The sequence below is a fragment of the Muntiacus reevesi genome, chromosome 20 (genome assembly GCF_963930625.1).
Source record: "Muntiacus reevesi chromosome 20, mMunRee1.1, whole genome shotgun sequence".
Taxonomy (NCBI): Eukaryota; Metazoa; Chordata; class Mammalia; order Artiodactyla; family Cervidae; genus Muntiacus; species Muntiacus reevesi.
In genome coordinates, this window is record NC_089268.1 from 26,870,241 (window position 1) to 26,887,569 (window position 17,329).

A 17,329-nucleotide genomic window follows, 5' to 3' on the forward strand; every position below is an offset into this window, starting at 1 on the left:
AATAGCATAAAGTACAACAGTGTAAGTAAGAGGTTGGAAATGATCGATAAAAGCAGAGAAGGGGAGCCAAGCCCACTTCATCATTTGATTGTGGAAGATGTTGATGTTGCTCCCTGTTACGTCTCCATAACCACTGGAAACCACAGAAGTGCTTGTGTATTGCAGCCACATTTAGGTACAGTTGTATTTTCTCTTGTGTTTACCCCAGGGAGGATGGTGGAGCTTCCTGGATACAGTCTGTCTGGTGTGTTTGCCTCCTTCTTCTTCATACTTCTCAGCATGAAGCAATCAGGTAGGATGCTCTTCTTCCCTTTATCACATATTCCATTGCTCAGAGGTCCAGTCTGGGTGCTGACTCCCAAATTCAAAGGAGCTAGCATAATATTAAGAGTGAGGATCCAGGGGTCAAAGCACTTGTGTTCCACAAAGACCTCCTTCTCCTCCAGCTGTGTTATGTTTGGAAAGTTACTTGGATACCTTCTGCCTTAGTTTTCTCATCCTTAAGATAAGAATGACAACCTAACTGTATCTCATAGGCTCACATGGGCTTTAAGAGTAAATGAGGCTATACATGAAAAACACTTGAATCAGCACCTGGAACATGGTCAGTCACTCATTCTCCTGCTTCTATTCAGGATAGCTCTTTCACGGCAAGAAAAGGGGTTGCTTCTTACCATCAATTAAACAGTGTAAAAATACATGGAAATAAACTGGAAGGAGATTTCAAGAAATGAGCTTGGAAAGCTCATTAGCTAAATTTTCTTGGTTAAAATATTATATCTTGAAAAGGGATTGTGAAAATTCAAGGCCAGTGGGTAATGTCAGAACCCCCAGTAAAATGCAGGATGACAAGAGGGGAAAAAAGCATGGGCACAGGACATCGGAAATCACAGGGTCCAGACAGAGGCTGCCAGGAGCTACATGATGTGTTGAGGCTGCCCTCCTCTCTAGAGATGTACTTTCCCAAGCTGTAAAATTCACTCAGATGGCACAACTTCAGTTCTAGTGTTATGTTCAGATTTCATCAACACAAGATACCAGCAGATATCTGCCTATGTTCCATAGTGAGCACCATTAACTTGATGCTGAACAACAACTCAACAAGATGAAGTTCCTTCTTAGGAGGTTTGGATCTGCACAGAGAAAGTGCAACTGGCCCTGGAATATTTTAGGATGAGAAAATAAACATAATATACATGACATGAAATTAGGAAGCATAGGAACATATAGACTTATGAAACATCTGTTCAATTTGTAGATAACTGAGAGGTCAAACATGACTTAAAATTTTATTGGAAGGCCTGAACTCTTAATACTAATCACCACCCTTAATCTGCCAAAAATATCCTTGCAAAAGCTGCATTTTACATAGCCCTAGTAATTGGAATCTTGCCTGTTTCAGAGAAAAACAAACAAACAAACAAAAATCCAGTTCATTACTTAGGACAAGACAAGAACAATTCTGAAAAGCTGAAAAGTCTATTGAATAAATCTATTACCTAAAATTTAGGAAAAGTGATTACAATGTCAGTCACTAAAGTGAAATTGTTATCATTCAGTCGCTAAGTCGTGTCTGACTCTTTTCATCCCCATTAACTGCAACATGCCAGGCTTCCCTGTCCTCCACTATCTCCCTGAGTTTGCTCAAACTCATGTCCATTGAGTCAGTGATACCAACCAACTGTCTCATCCTCTGTGAAATTACTAACTATAAAATAAATCACAGTAAAATATAAAATAAGCCACTAATTAATACAGTTTTCAATTAGAAAATCAGTTTAAACTTTAACTTATTTGAGAATAAAAGCAGTGCAGAGATGGTAGTTGTTAATCTTAAAGATGAAGAAATTAAGATTGCAAATCAATTTCTTGAGAATAATGGATTTCTCTCCAAATCACACAGCTGGTAAGTGATAGATTCAGCACTTGTACTCAGGTTTTTGAACTACATGCTATTTTCAGTACACAAGATTATCTCTGTAGCCACCAAACATACATATAGTGCTGAGTTTCTTTAAAACATTGCAGATAGAACCTTCCCTCTTCCAGGGGCCTCCATTTTGATCGAGTAGACATCCCAAAGAAATCGTATTGCTCCTCCAGGTGGCATTTCCCGATTCCTCTGTGTCATTCTTTTGTAGATGACTTTAGAGTGATGGGTTCTGCCCATCCTATCCTGGCCATGGTGGGAGAAGATGCCCAGCTCACCTGTCAGCTCCTTCCTAAGAGGACCGCAATGGACATGGAGGTGAGGTGGTACCGCTCGGAGCCCAGCACTCCTGTGTTTTTGTATCGGGGTGGAGATGAGATAACGGAGATACAGATGGAAGAGTACAGAGGCCGGGTAGAGTGGATAGAAGACGGCATCACTGAGGGAAGCGTGGCTCTGAAGATTCACAGCCTCCGGCCATCCGATCACGGGCAATACTGGTGCAGTTTCAAAGACAACAACTACCTTGCAGAAACAAGCCTGCTGCTCCAAGTAGCCAGTGAGTATCTGGGGAAAGACATAGGCTCTCAGAAGGGGAAGTATATTAACCTGCATTAAGTTCATTTCCAGGTGAACAATTCTCTTTTAATCATGGAGGCAAGTGCTGATGTCCAGTCTGATTTATTTGGAGGCAAGTGGTTCTGCAGGCTTTAAAGTGAGCTCACTTATAAACAATTTCCCCAAGTTTAACTTACACAGTTTTGGCTATTCTTGAGGGTTATTTAAAATTGATGACACGTAGTCATTAGCAATTTTGCTGAGGCAAGAATTTATGCCATACGGGTTAGTGTGCAAAGGCAAGTCAGCTGCTGTGTGAGTGAGTCTAGTTGACAAGCCCTGCATCTCTGCTTTCTGCTACTGCTAAGTCACTTCAGTCGTGTCCGACTCTGTGCGACCCCATCCCTGGGATTCTCCAGGCAAGAACACTGGAGTGGGTTGCCATTTCCTTCTCCAATGCATAAAAGTGAAAAGTGAAAGTGAAGTCACTCAGCCATATCCGACTCTTCTCACCCATGGACTGCAGCCTACCAGGTTCCTCCGTCCATGGGATTTTCCAGGCAAGAGTACTGGAGTGGGGTGCCATTGCCTTCTCCTCTCTGTTCTCTACTCAGCCTCAAATACACAGTCACTGAGATGTGAACTCACTATTTGAGTAATGCCGCCTTCAGTTAAAAAGCTAATGATGAGACTGCAGAGGTTAAGAGAATTGTGCTTTTATGGAGATTATGGATACTAGTGTTCAGTGAATTTGGGGCTCACAGATGATTTGGGGACATACCCATTGTGAGTGGCAAGGACCTGCATGATGCTTTTGTGTTAGTAAAGCAGGAAGGGGTTGGAAGAAAGGTTGGAAGAAAGGATAGCTCTGTGGAAAAACAAATATCTGAAAGTAATCTATCGTATGGTCCCTGGCAGGAGTAACTACTTCACGTGCTAAAGAGAAAATTGCTCTTGTCATTTAGTCACTAAGTCATGTCTGACTCTTTGTGACCCCCATGGACTGTAGCCTGCCAGGTTCCTCTGTCCATGGGATTTCCCAGACAAGAATATTGGAGTGCGTTGCCATTTCCTTCTCCAGGGGATCTTCCCAACCTACGGACTGAACCCACATCTCCTGTATTGGCAGGCAGATTTACCTTTACCACTGAGCTGCCAGGGAAGCCCAGAAGAAAAAATTAGGCAAATCCATTTACCTTATCAGGAAAATTGTTCTGAGGAGAATTTAACCTCCCTAGCTGATGCAGCTCTCTTCTTTGCTCCCCTAGGAGGTTGATCTCCAACACCTTCTTTTTCTCAACACCTATGAGTGATTATTACTGTTATTAAGTTCAAGTTGATTCAAGATGGATGAAAACAATCCACAAACTTCTGAGATATGGAGTGGGGAGGGCCCGTACTAAGGCATTTCACTTTCAGGGACATCTGAAAAGAAGCCATGCATTTTCTAAGGCTCTGGGTGAAGAAAATCGGTCTCTGTTCTCAACAAGTGGTGGGGACAAAATTATCATCTATGGAAAACAGAATCCCCTTTGTTTGGGTTTGAGAGTTGTGTTGAATAGAGAAAGAATTTCGTGATTATATAAAACTAGGATTCTCAAAAACATTTTCCATGGAATGGAATACTTAGATACAGAAAGTCCTCATGCGACTTCGCATTTTGCATACCCCAGGTTATCTGTTTTCTCCCCCGGGTCACAACCACCAACAAAAGGAATGGGAAGAATATTCTCTCTGGAGAAGAGATCTCACTTTACAGTAAATATTCTGTTTAAATTGGAGTCAAGATATCATGCAACATGTCCAAGTGCCTGACACAATAATATTAAGATGAAAAAGGGAAAGTCTGTGGCACAAGGGGGTTCATGAGTAAATTGTAACAAATCTTAGTTTGCAGTGCTAGAGACAGAAGCAAAATGTCATTATGTAACTCTTATTTTCCTGTCTGAGTCTGAATGAAAATGCTGCTCATATGCTAGAATTTAAAGATCCACACTAGGGTATAAAGGGTATGTGAGCTCCAGTTTGAATGGGAGGAGGACTTTGGGCCACCTTTTGCTCCCCAGAGCCTTAAACTCCTGCTCTCTCCCGATGAGCAAGGTCACTGGACCCCCAGTTCTGTGATTTGTGCCTCCATGGGCTCCGGGACCCAGGGCTGTGTCTTTCTACCACAGGTCTGGGGTCTGACCCTTACATCCACATGGGCGGATCTGTGGAAAGTGGATTCCAGCTTGTATGCACTGCAAAGGGCTGGTTCCCGGAGCCTCAGGTTTCCTGGCAAGACATCAAGGGAGAAAAATTGCTGACTTTCTCTAATCATAACTTCCAAGATGAAGATGGCTTGTTCTATGTAGAAAGCACTCTTGTGGTCAGGGATGCCTCTACAGAGACTGTGTCCTGCTTCATCCACAACCCCTCACTCGCCGAGGAGAAGGGCTCAGATGTCTCCATCCCAGGTCAGTGCTCTACCTCTAGGACCAAGATGCTTCCATTAGTGGGGAAGGTTGAAGGGACTGTTTTGTAGCACATAATATTTTTTAATCAAGAAGAATATCTAATATTTAGTAATATGCATTGTGTGTGTGTGTTAGTTGCTCAGTCATGTCTGACTCTTTGTTACCCCATGGACTGCAGCCCGCCAAGCTCCTCTGTCCATGGAATTCTCCAGACCAGAATACTGGAGTGGGTTGCCATTTTCCTTCTCCAGCAGATCTTCCTAAACCAGAGTCTCCTTCATTGCAGGTGAATTCTTTACCATCTGAGCCACCAGGGAAGCACCAATATGCATTAAAAACTATAAAATATTTATGGCTGGAGATATACATAGCCTATATAGCTATATTGTTAATGGCATTCCATTTATTTTTGGATTCTGCCTTTTCTTTTTTATTAATTTTCTTTTCTCACAAATATGTGTTAAACTGTGAAGGAAACACAACTATTCATTCAACTGAAATGTTTTCTCGTGCTGTATTTTTGCCAGTTACATCTAGGAACTTATCACCTGAAGATAATCAGAGATGGAGACAACTATTTAGTAATGCATCTTTATTATAGCCTCATTTATAAATAGCAGCAAAAATAGCAGCCAGAAACCCAATATAACAGTGGAGTGTTAAGGGTCTTATGTTACTATACATTATAGCATTGATGAAAAACAGTATTTCAAATAATTTTAATGGTTGGAAATAACCCCAATGGACATTTAAATGATAAAGATTATATCTATCTATCTATAAATAGACATTTCCAATCATTTAAAGATTATTGGCTCTAAATAACTTAAAATTGCACTAAGACTTTTGGGACACCCTCTACATTTAGACATTTAAAGATGTAAGTACTTAGCTATTTATATAAATGGTTATAGGGAAAAAGTTAAATGCTATATGTTGCTGTTAAAAGGAGTCAAATTTATAAATACATATGTATATATAATTGCAAAGCATGTATTAATATACCTCTCAGTTTGTAATTTGGAGAAGGCAATGGCAACCCACTCCAGCACTCTTGTCTGGAACATCCCATGGACGGAGGAGCCTGGTAGGCTGCAATCCAAGGGGTCGCTGAGTCGAACACGACTGAGCGACTTCAATTTCACTTTTCACTTTCATGCATTGGAGAAGGAGATGGCAACCCACTCCAGTGTTCTTGCCTAGAGAATCCCAGGGACAGAGGAGCCCGGTGGGCTGCTGTCTATGGGATCGCACGGAGTCAGATACGACTGAAGTGACTTCGCAGCAGCAGCAGTTTGTAATTATGGGTGATAATTGTCTTTGTCCACATATCATAAAGGTATAAAAATATACTTTTCATATATGTGGAGAGGGAGTGTCTAGGGGAAGGCACAGGACAGCCATTGTGAGTTTCTAGTGTGAGTAAGCAGCGCCATCGTGGTAACTGGCCTTACCCACCAGCTGCACCCTGTTACCCTGCTATGGTTTCTGCACCTGCTCTTCATCCCAAGGGGCCTGCATTTATAAAAAGAATATTACTGTTTCAATAAAGTAGTTAAATACATTAAAGATAAGCAGAAACAAGCAGAATTATGGGGTGGTAGAATTGAGAACATTCTTGTGCAGAGAAAGGGAAAAATAGTTGGACCACCAGGTGATGGATGGAGAAAAATCATTATTTTTCTACATTTTATTTCTTTCTTAAGAATCACCTGTTTGAGAAAATGTAGACCTTACGTTTTGGGGGAGGGGAAGGAAATATTTTCTCTCCTTTCTCTTAGAACAAATTCCTTGATATGTTATTCTCATTCTTTTTCCAGAAAAACTCCAAACAGAGATGGGTAAGCAGAGATGGCTGGTGTGCACGAGTGTACACGAGCCTCTGCCCTCCCTCCACCCCTGAGGAAGGCGATGCTCCCTGGACAAAGCTCACACAGCGAAGGCGACACATCGTGACCCAGATGAGAAACTGGGGCATGATCTTCCCAGTCTCACCTTAGTACCGGAGGGACCAGCCAAGCTCAGCCTCAGGCAGGCACCTTTACACTGCATGACCTGCCACTTTCCGTGTCCGTGGGGACCCCCGTGAGCCCCAGACGGATGCCTAAAATGGGTGTAGATGGAAGCTTTGTCCCACCAGGTGGGCGGAAAGAGAGAGTGTAGGGGACGGCACGGGACAGCTGCTGTGAGTTTCTGGTGTGAGTAAGCAGCGCCGTCGTGATAACTGGAGGTCCTCACCCACCCGCAGCCTGTACCCTCTTGCCTTGCTATGGTTTCTGCACCTGCTCTTCACCCCAGTGGACCTGACCTCATCACTGTTGGGAGGAAGCTGTGACTTCCCTAGATGCAGCCTGGGACCCTGTGCTCAGGGTGGTCATTTTCCTCTTTTTCTTTACTTATTAGTCGGATTGCAGGTATTATTTTATGGTACCTAAGATAAGTGGTTTACACAATAACCAACTGATTTTTGAGCTTCTTTCAGTTTCTCATCTGTTACCTTTTATCTTCCCTGCTTTCCTCCTTCCTGTGACCTCTTCTCTGAGCCCATAAAAACCAGTCTGTTACCTACCTGCTCATTTTCTCCTTCCGTCCATACCCCGCTCTCCTTTAAGTCACCTGCTACAGGAATATGTGTGAAGGTGTGTGTGGGTGCCTGTGTGCACTTTAGGTGAGTTTAAGCACATTTTTCAGCGCATACAGGAGCTTTCAAGGAAAATTAAGGTGGAGAGCACACCCCAATTTCTGCCAGAGTCTAGTGTGATACTTTGGACATCTTTGGGCCATAAAGATAAAGAGAAAGGCCTTGGGACAGTCAAAGGTAACTCCATAAACTGAGCAGATAAGATAACTCTGTAGACTGTGCCCCGATAAGCCTTACCTTCCAAGTCAAATCCCTTCCCTCCTCGGGTGGACAGAAAACTTGGCTGGCAGAACTTGTCAGTAACAGCTCAGAAAATCAAGCCAGTGTTGGGCAGGCTGACCCACATCTCTGTCCCGTAGGAAGGTCCTCTCATTTCTCTGGGTTATTTGAATCAAAGTGACATGCTTCTTGGAGACCCAGCACACAAAGTAGAGTCTGACGTCCTATTGTTTCTAAGTGGTGCATGCCTTCTGGGACCAAAGGTAAATAAGATGAAAAGACCAGAACTGCCCTTGGCTCTGCCCTCAGGAGCCTTGAGGACAGGCTGGTAATAGAGAGGAGATCAGGGAGTTCAAAGCTGCCACTGTGTTGTTAGAGCTTGTAACTTAGAGCTCAGAGGCTGCTGGCAAACCAAGATGTCTATAGAAGTGCTGAAAATGAAATCCTAGTTCCTACTCTGGCAAATGTTATTGGTTATAAAAATAATAACTAATTTTTTGAAATGATAATCACATGCCCAGTATGATGCTAAATGATTTTCGGGAATTATTTTTCTTTTCTTCCAATAATTTAAAAGGTGAATAGATTTATCATCATTTTACAGTTGGCAAATAATCAATTTTAGCTCTTAATTACCAGTCTCTGGTAGGGCAATCTAGTTTGAGACTTGATATGTACCACAGCGCATGGATAGGAGAAAAAGAAGAAAACCTCATATAGATAACAGAGATGAGGAAATAGTCTGCTTTAATAGTCTAAGAAGCATGGATGGAGAAATAGCAGCAAACTAACTCCTAGGTATTTTTTTCCTGACTCCTACTTTTGTGTTTAGATTTTAACATGTACATATAAAGTAGAAATAATATGTTTTAGGTAAAATTGCAAAACAAAGCAAACAACATGCTGGAAATAACTGGGAGACAAATTGTATCAAGAATAGAACAGAATAATCTGAAAATTAGAATTATGTTTCTAGAGAAGTACCTAGAAGATTACCTATGAAATACATAATGAGGACATTTTGCCTTTGATCTTTGATTCTTCACCCAAACAAGTTACAAATTTATGTCTGGATTTCTTTTATAAATTATCATTTTGTTGTTTAGTTGCTAAGCAGTGTCCAACTCTTTGCAGCCCCATGGACCATGGCCCACCAGGCTCCTCTGTCCATGGGATCTTCCAGGCAAGAATACTGGGCAAAATTCTAGGCAAGAATAACATTATAAGATCATTATAACATTTTTCAAGATCACCCGAGAGCACTGACTATAGTGTGTTTAGAGCCTCACATATGTGGGACCTTGGGGCACTGAAATATGATGACTGGATCTGACTTATAAGTAAGTAAGGTCGCTCAGTCGTGTCCAACTCTTTGCGGCCCCATGGACTGTAGCCTACCAGGGTCATCTTTCCATGGGATTTTCCATGCAAGAGTACTGGAGTGGCTTGCCATTTCCTTCTCCAGGGGATCTTCCCGACCCAGGGAACGAACCTGGGTCTCCAGCATTGAAGACACATGCTTTACCATCTGAGCCACCAAGCTAGGGGGGGTTTCTTCATATTTCATTACTAAAAACTCACCCCATTTTCATTTCGTTGCCATTATCAAGGTCTATTATGGGATTGGCTCCAATAACCTCAGGTCTTGAATCTCTTGCCTCACTCACACTGCATTGCTATCATTGTAATCCTTTTTATATGGATTATTTTGTTTGAAAGTGAAAGTTGCTCAGTCATGTCTGACTCTTTGCAACCTCATGAACTATACAGTCCATGGAATTCTCTAGGTCAGAATACTGGAGTGGGTAGTCATTGCCTTCTCCAGTGGATCTTCCCAACCCAGGGATCAAACCCAGGTCTCACAAATTGCAGGTGAATTCTTTACCAGCTGAGCCACAAGGGATGTCCAAGAATACTGGAGTGGGTAGCCTATTCCTTCTCCAGGGGATCTTCCTAACCCAGGAATTGAACCAGGGTCTCCTGCACTGCAGGAGGATTCTTTACCAACTGAGCTATCAGGGAAGGTTTAACTCCAGGAAACCTTTTTATTTTGATAGTGACATATTTGTCTTGTAGTATAAGAAGCTGAGACATACACAGATTAAGAAGTAGTTTAAGGTCATGCAAATTTGAAATGATAAAATGTTAATTTGATTTTAATTGCAAAATTATTTTCTTATGGGTCTATAAACTGAATAAGATTATAGGAAAGGGATGCAGGTGTGGGTCTAATTAGTGATAATCTTCAGATGGAACCAATGGATGGTTCTGCCTTGCACAGGGGCAACATTTATCCTGATTCCACCAAATCTCTACCTCTAAAGGATAACTCTGAACCTCAGGTGCCCCTGGGATGCCCCTGGGTCCTGAACACTACTCTAGATATTCTTGCAGATGACACTCTTTGCTCCAGTTTGAATCTTCCATTGTGTTTTTTCTGCTGTATTTAACAGCTTCCTTAAAAGTGATTGGACCTTCCCAGCCCATCCTTGTCAGAGTGGGAGAAGACATACAATTAACCTGCTCCTTGGCTCCAAAGACTGATGCACAGAGGATGGAGGTGCGGTGGGTCCGATCCCACCGTCATCCTGCTGTTTACGTCTATTTGGATGGGGCCCATGTGGCTGCAGAGCAGATGGCAGAGTATCAGGGGAGGACTGCACTGCTGAGTGATGCTATGAGTGAGGGGAGGCTAACCCTGCAGATAAATGATGCCAGGATTTCAGATGATGGGAAGTACTGGTGCCTTTTTGAAAAAGACGGGGTCTACCAGGAGGCAGATTTGGATCTGAAGATTGTAGGTAAGTATTCTAGACAGATGTTCTGAATTCAATGTCTGCTCCTACTGCTTTTAACTTGCTGGATCCTGGAAAATTTCTCTGGCACCTGAAATTTTCTTAATGTCCCTTCACTCATCAAATGTACAGTAAATTCTCCCATGTGCAGGAGCTATCATAGATACATAATGTCCACAAACTCAAATGGACCAGACCTAATTCTTTGTGTGTAGAATTTGTATCCTTCCCAGGATCTCTGTAAAGTGGCCTTACCTCTAGTGAAATGTGAGATTCTTACTCCATAATGACACAGGACTCATTATTCCAGTGTGTTACTAAAATATTGGGAAAGATGTAGTTATTAGGAAACATGGTAATTTGAAGGTTAAACTGTTGGGTTGGCCAAAAAGTTCATTTGAGTTTTTCCATCATGTCTTAACAGAAAAACCCAGATGAACTTTTTGGCCAACCCAACAGATCCACCACATAAGAAAAAAAAATGTTGACAGTATTGGCAGGGATGGAGGAGGGACAAGATGACTCCCTGCATCATGATTTCCCTCTGTCTATATTTGTGGGTGAAAATTGATTTTTCTAAGGTTGGCAATTGCCATTGAGGACATTGCCTAACTCATAAATAATCTGTTTCTTCCATGAGTGGTGTATCCAAATTAATAAATATGTTTAGAAAACATCCATGGGAGCACATTTTAACAAGTTTAATGAACTTCATCATTTTCTGCCACTGGAAATATGTATTTATAATATTTTGTTCTTTGAGAATATTCTCATCCATTTTTCTGGCCATGTTGATTCATGACCTCATCAGAGTTAATTTTTGGGGTATAGAAGAATAAAAATTGGATTTGAAACTTACTGCATCCCTTAATCTGTCCCAGAATGATTTTAGGAGTACAAAACATAAAAATATGCAAACAAAAGAAAACAAAGGCTCCAGCTAGTCTTATTCCTAAGTGGCATATAAACTTCGCTTACCCCCGTAAGCTTCACCTTCTGCTCCAAGTCTCCAAACCCATCTCTCCCCTCACAGTGAAATCACTGACTATATAACCATTTGCAGAGACTCTCAGTTGCCTTCCTTGATCTTTATTCCCAGGTCTGGGTTCTTCACCTCAGATCTCCATGGAGGGACTGAAGGATGGAGAAGTAAAGCTTAAGTGCACTTCAGAAGGCTGGTTCCCACAGCCCCATGTGCAATGGAGGGACATGGAAGGAAACACGATACCATCCTTTTCCCAGGACCTGACTCAAGGCAGCCAGGGGCTATTCCAAGTGGAGGCAATTCTACTGGTCACAAACAGCTCTGTTGTGAATGTGACCTGCTCCATCAGTAGCCCCCTTCTAGGCGAGGAGAAAAACACAACTTTTTCTACTTCAGGTTAGTGAGTCCATGTGCTTCTCTCAGCTTTGTGAATTAAATATGAAGACCAACCCAGACTTACTCATTTTACTGCTTTTCTATTCTTTTTTCTTTTCTGATGAAGTCTGTTGCTATCTCTTGCAAAGCTGGTCTTCAAGACACCTAGGATTCTACTCTTTTGAGCTTCTCCCTGAAATCCCCCACTAAAGCCTTAAGGTTATATGGTTATATCATCAGCTACTAAATTCCAAGAATTGACTCTATCATCACTGTATCTACACTCTTTTCTTCCGATGCAAAAACACTGACATCACTTCCCCCTGCCCCTCATGATAGGTTTTCTTCCAGATTAGAAATTAATTTTCCATAGCACCATTTTCATGGCTGCAGATTCAGTAAATTTACCTTTTTGCCATTCTTGTTATTCCAGTGATTGTGGTGATGATAGAGTTGGAAAAGAGGAGGGGGAGAAATGTGTGTGTTTCTGAGAGGAGCTAACGGGAGAGCTAGCATGAACCTCTAGTCTCTCCTCGGCTTCTGCAGAGCAGGAAGCAGAAAACCAACTTTTTTTTTGATAGGACCAATTCTCATCCACCTCTGCAGCCTAAGAGCTGCTCAGATGAAAAGAACGATCCTGAAATTCTCCCAGTTTTATGATTTAATGTGATTCTGGGGCTTACATTTCAGAGTCCGGGATGATTTATTCACAGAAGAGACTGCTGATTTGGGGATTGCCTCTTCTTCTTGTTGGAGTTGTAGGCTTGATCTGGAGGAAGAGCGGCAGAAAAGGTGAGTTAGGAGAACAGAAACAGCGTGGAGCAGGCTTTGTGGTGGGAGCATTTTCAGCAGACACTGAAGCACAGAGGCATCCAGTGGATATTCAGTAATTAAGGAAACATGAGCGTCCATGGCTTACATGCATGTAATTGAGGATCAGTGTTGAATGAGATCAATTTACAGTAAAAATAGAAGCAAAAGGAGTGAAAGATAATAATTTAATCTCCCAGTGCACATTCCCAGGTGATCTAGTGGAGGGAGAGGAAGATAAAAAAGTGTCATTGATATCCTTGCTCTGAAACTGAGACATAACTGGATTCTGTCAGCATGAACTGAGGTCATTGAAATATGGTGATTGACTTATTGGTTTTCCTTGCTCTGAAGGAAGGGTTTCTCATATACTGGTGATTTTGTGAGCCCTAGAAAGTTCTTCCACTTTAAATTTCTTAAGTCATCGTGCCTTTTCCCCCTGTTTGGATGTTAATATTATTAAATTAATATTTTAAAATATTCTTACGTTGGTTATTATCAGACTGGATTTTCTTTGTTTGCAGTGAAGGACACATTGGGTTCAAAATCAGCTCATGCAGAACGAATCCTTTTTGAGGGAAACAAACTTGTGGCCCACAGACAGTCACGCAGCCAGATGTCCCGCAAAAATTTGACGACCTCCTTCGCAAGCTGGGACAGGAGGGGCTCGTCTTAGGAGGGTGGTACTGAGAGGTGGAGGTTAGGGATAGGACAGAATAGGCCTTGACTGTTGCCAAGGACAGCGTCCAGAAGAAGTCATCTCCATATTATCTGAGAATGAGTTGGGGCAATGGGTTGCTATGGATATGAGGACTGGGCCATTTCCTCTCCTGTAAGCCTCCACTGCCTGAAGATGTCTCTAGGGCAAGTTAGAAACTCCCTTGACTACACCTCTGGAGGCCTCTCCTTTTATAACTTGAACAAGTGCCCTATTTATGGTGCATGAGTGCTCAGTTGTAAATTTTAGTACTGTGCCACCTGGGAAGCCTTATCTATACTTTCCCCCAATTTTCTTATCTGAAATTCTGCACCCCTTGCTTTCTTTGGTCTCCTAGTGTGGATCCTTCTGACATCTTTCCTGCACCCAAAGGGGTCTCAGCAACACCTCCAATTGCCCTGGATTCTGGAAACCAGGGTTATATTCTAAGTCCCAGTTCTTTTCTCTTTTCACCAACTACTAGAAGGGGACTCACACACTCACTCATTTACCTAATCAAGAGGATTCAACCTTACTCTGGTGTCATGTCTGACCTGGAGACTTATCCTTTCTGTGAGCTGTCATAGCCCAAGCTCTCTAATATCCTGCCTGCTGATCACAATCTAATATCTGATAACAAAAGACCTTTAGAAAATCCAATGGAAAATGCAACTTGGCCTAGAGGAGGAAGTACAGGGAACAATCAAGTATTTGATTTGCTTCCCTAGAAAGGTAACAGTTATCCCAACAGGACTGAGAAAACAAAGAGATAGTTAAGATAAGGAAGAGAAAGTACAGCCAAATGTAAGGAGAAAAATCTGATCACTAAGATGTAACCTTGAAAATCCCATAAAGTGTGTAATTTCTGCATCACGCTTTTTCAGGAAGCTAATTGAGAGTGTGGAATGAGGGAATTTTTCAGAAACACTAGACCAAGAGGAAAATGTGTTACATGTCATATGTATATGAAAATGTCAATTTTAGTTTTAGAGTGCAAAAGCACACAATTTAAAATGAGTACTTATAAAAGAAACAGAAGCAATAAACAAGCAATAAAATTCAATGGAAATAAAAAATATTTTAAATCACAGTGAATCAAAGAAGAAAAGCCACACATAGGAGAAGAAGAATGTGAAAAAGTAAAGATTTGGAAAAAGTCTTAAAATCTTCTGAAGTGAGAATGAAGGACACCTGTAAACGACAGACTGCCGCTTTCTAAGAAGGCAGATGGCACGGTTTTCACTGTCCTTTGAAGACTATTCATCTGTGGCATTCTGGAATTTTCTCTTTTGGATCATGGTATTATTTTTTCTACATTTAAACTCATTTATGTTTGAAGTTATGTACTGAAATATTATAGTATGTAATATTATTCTTTCACAAATATTTTCACATTTATTTAGTTTTTAAATTTTTCCAACTGTCATAAAATACACATAAAATTCATCATTTTAATCATTTTAGAGTGTCTAATTCTTGTTGTTGTTTTAACTAAAAGAGAACCAAAAACCATAAACAGTTTCAGGGCTTTATTCAGACTCTGATTTTACAGTCTCTTGAAGAGAGAAATAGCAATGGCAGAATGCAAAACGGGAAAGATGCTATTACTAACATGGGAAAGATGCTATTACTAACATAAGAAAGATATGTAATTGCTGAAATGAAATTTGAAATGTCTCAAATCTGAATTCAATTAAAATTAGAAAGAATGTAATCAAATTGTATTTAATTTTCCTATCCATTAAAGTTTTGTTTAAGGAAAAGAATAAAGTGTCCAAGACATCGGTATTTTTTCCATTCACAATATGTGCAACCATCATTAGTATTCAGTTCCAGAATATTTTGATCCAAAAGGAAACTCCATCACCATTAAGCAGTCATACCCATTTCCACCTCCCTCCAGCCTCTGTCTACCTTGTTTCTATAAATTTGCCTATAAACAGAATCATAAAATACTGTGCATAGACTTTTTGTGTGTCTGTATTTTTTTTTTTACTTAGTGTAATGTTTTCAAAGTTAATCCATGTTGTCAAATATTCCAGTACTTCATTTCTCCTTTTTTTTTCACTAAAAGATTTTATTTTTTAAGAGTTATTTTCCCCAGGTTTACAGCAAAATTGAGTGGAAAATCCAGAGTATTCCCATATCCCTCCCCTCTCATCCTTTAGTATCCTCTATTATTAACAATTTGCATTGGTGTGGTGCACATATTACAACGTATGAACTGAAATTGATACAATACTTTCAATTAAAGTCTAGGATTTGTTTATGTGTGATATATACATACATACACACATGAACACACACACACACACACAGGCTTTCCCGGTAGCTCAGAGGTAAAAGAATCTACCTGCAAAGTAGGAGCCGCAGAGGATGAGGGTTCAATCTCTGGGAGGGGAAGATGCCCTGGAGGAGGGCATGGCAACCCACTCCAGTATTCTTGCTGGAGCATCCCATGGACACAGGAGCCTGGCGGGCTATAGTCCATAGGGTCGCAGAGTCAGACACGACTGAAGTGACTTAGCGTGCACGCGCACACACACACACACACACACGTATGTGTATGTGTATATATATGACAACAGTAAAATATCCCAACTGAACCCATTATCCTTCCTGTTCCATGCCACACTTTCAGTATTATTGTACTCATTCTGTTGCTACCCCCACATATCTTCATCCACCACGTCCATTTGATTATGCCTATTAATATATTCCCCACCTTTCCTTTGCCTCTGTCTTGCTTGTTATTTAAGCCCTTCTTTTTTTGTAAGTAAAGTTAATATTCTGGGCTCTGGATTTATTCTTCTTAGATTCAAATACTGACTGCCACTTAGTGGCTGTGTGTTAGGGAACTTTTGCTATGGAGGTGTACCTTCCAAGAGAGACTGTTCAAGGGACTTGCCACTTAAAGATCTGCTCTAAGGTTAGAAAAATTTAAGGGGTCTAAGTTGATCTCTTCTACTGTCAAAAAGAGAAGGTTCATTTGATGGGAAAAGCTCGTACTTTATATTCTTAGAGAAGTAAACTTTGTAATAAATGGCTGGAGAAGGCTTAGACTTATTAAAGGCAAAGGGAAAATCCTCACAAGTAGGAAGAACTGGGTCAGAAAGAAAAAAAAAAAAGCCAGTATTAACAATAACTTTTTCTTCATGAAGGCTGAGGCTGTTTCTTCATTCTTTTGACAATTTTTTTTCTCTGAAAATACAAATTGCAACATTGGTTTCTTTTTTATTCACATACAATTCTGAACTTGCTGATCAGTAAGAATTTGTTTAAAAGAGGGGAGAGGGGCTCCTCCTTCCCGGAAGGCTTGGTCTCCTGTTGAAATAGTTTTATAGCTATTTATCAGTCTTCTCCACACCTTGGCAAAGTCCAGCTTTAGAAGCTGATGGACACTAAAGCCTGAAAAAAGGACAAGCTGAGGCATTAACCTATAAAAAACTTAAGATTTATTTGTACATCTCCAAGAGTAGTATTCACCTGGTACCCTTCCCTTTAAACATCACTCCCAACTCCAGGCTTCCCAGGTGGCTCACTGGTGAAGAATCTGCCAGCCAATGCAGAAGATGCAGGAGACATTCAGTTTGATCCCTGGGTCAGAAAGGTCCCCTGGAGAAGGGAATGGCAACTCTAGTATTCTTGCCTGGGAAGTTCCATGGCAGAGGAGTCTGGTGGCCTCAGTCCCTGTGGTTGCAAAAGAGCTGGACGCGACTTAACAACTAAAGAGCAACAACAACCCTCCTCATATTTGATAGCAAAAACAGTGACAACAGAGACTTCCACTTTAAATGTAGCTTTAAACATCTTTACTTCAAAACACAATAAATACCAGAACTGAAGAAAGGCTCATGTGTTTA

At 41.1% G+C, this 17,329-nt stretch overlaps 1 protein-coding gene across 1 annotated transcript; it reads left to right on the forward strand.

Moving 5' to 3' along the window:
- The first annotated feature begins 213 nt into the window (after positions 1-213).
- On the forward strand, positions 214-11,985 carry BTNL2 (butyrophilin like 2). The gene is made up of 6 exons (XM_065913415.1): positions 214-292; positions 2,142-2,489; positions 4,663-4,944; positions 6,765-6,785; positions 10,258-10,605; positions 11,699-11,985. The coding sequence occupies exons 1-6, from the start codon at positions 214-216 to the stop codon at positions 11,983-11,985; spliced, it is 1,365 nt and encodes a 454-aa protein (XP_065769487.1).
- Positions 11,986-17,329: the final 5,344 nt, after the last annotated feature.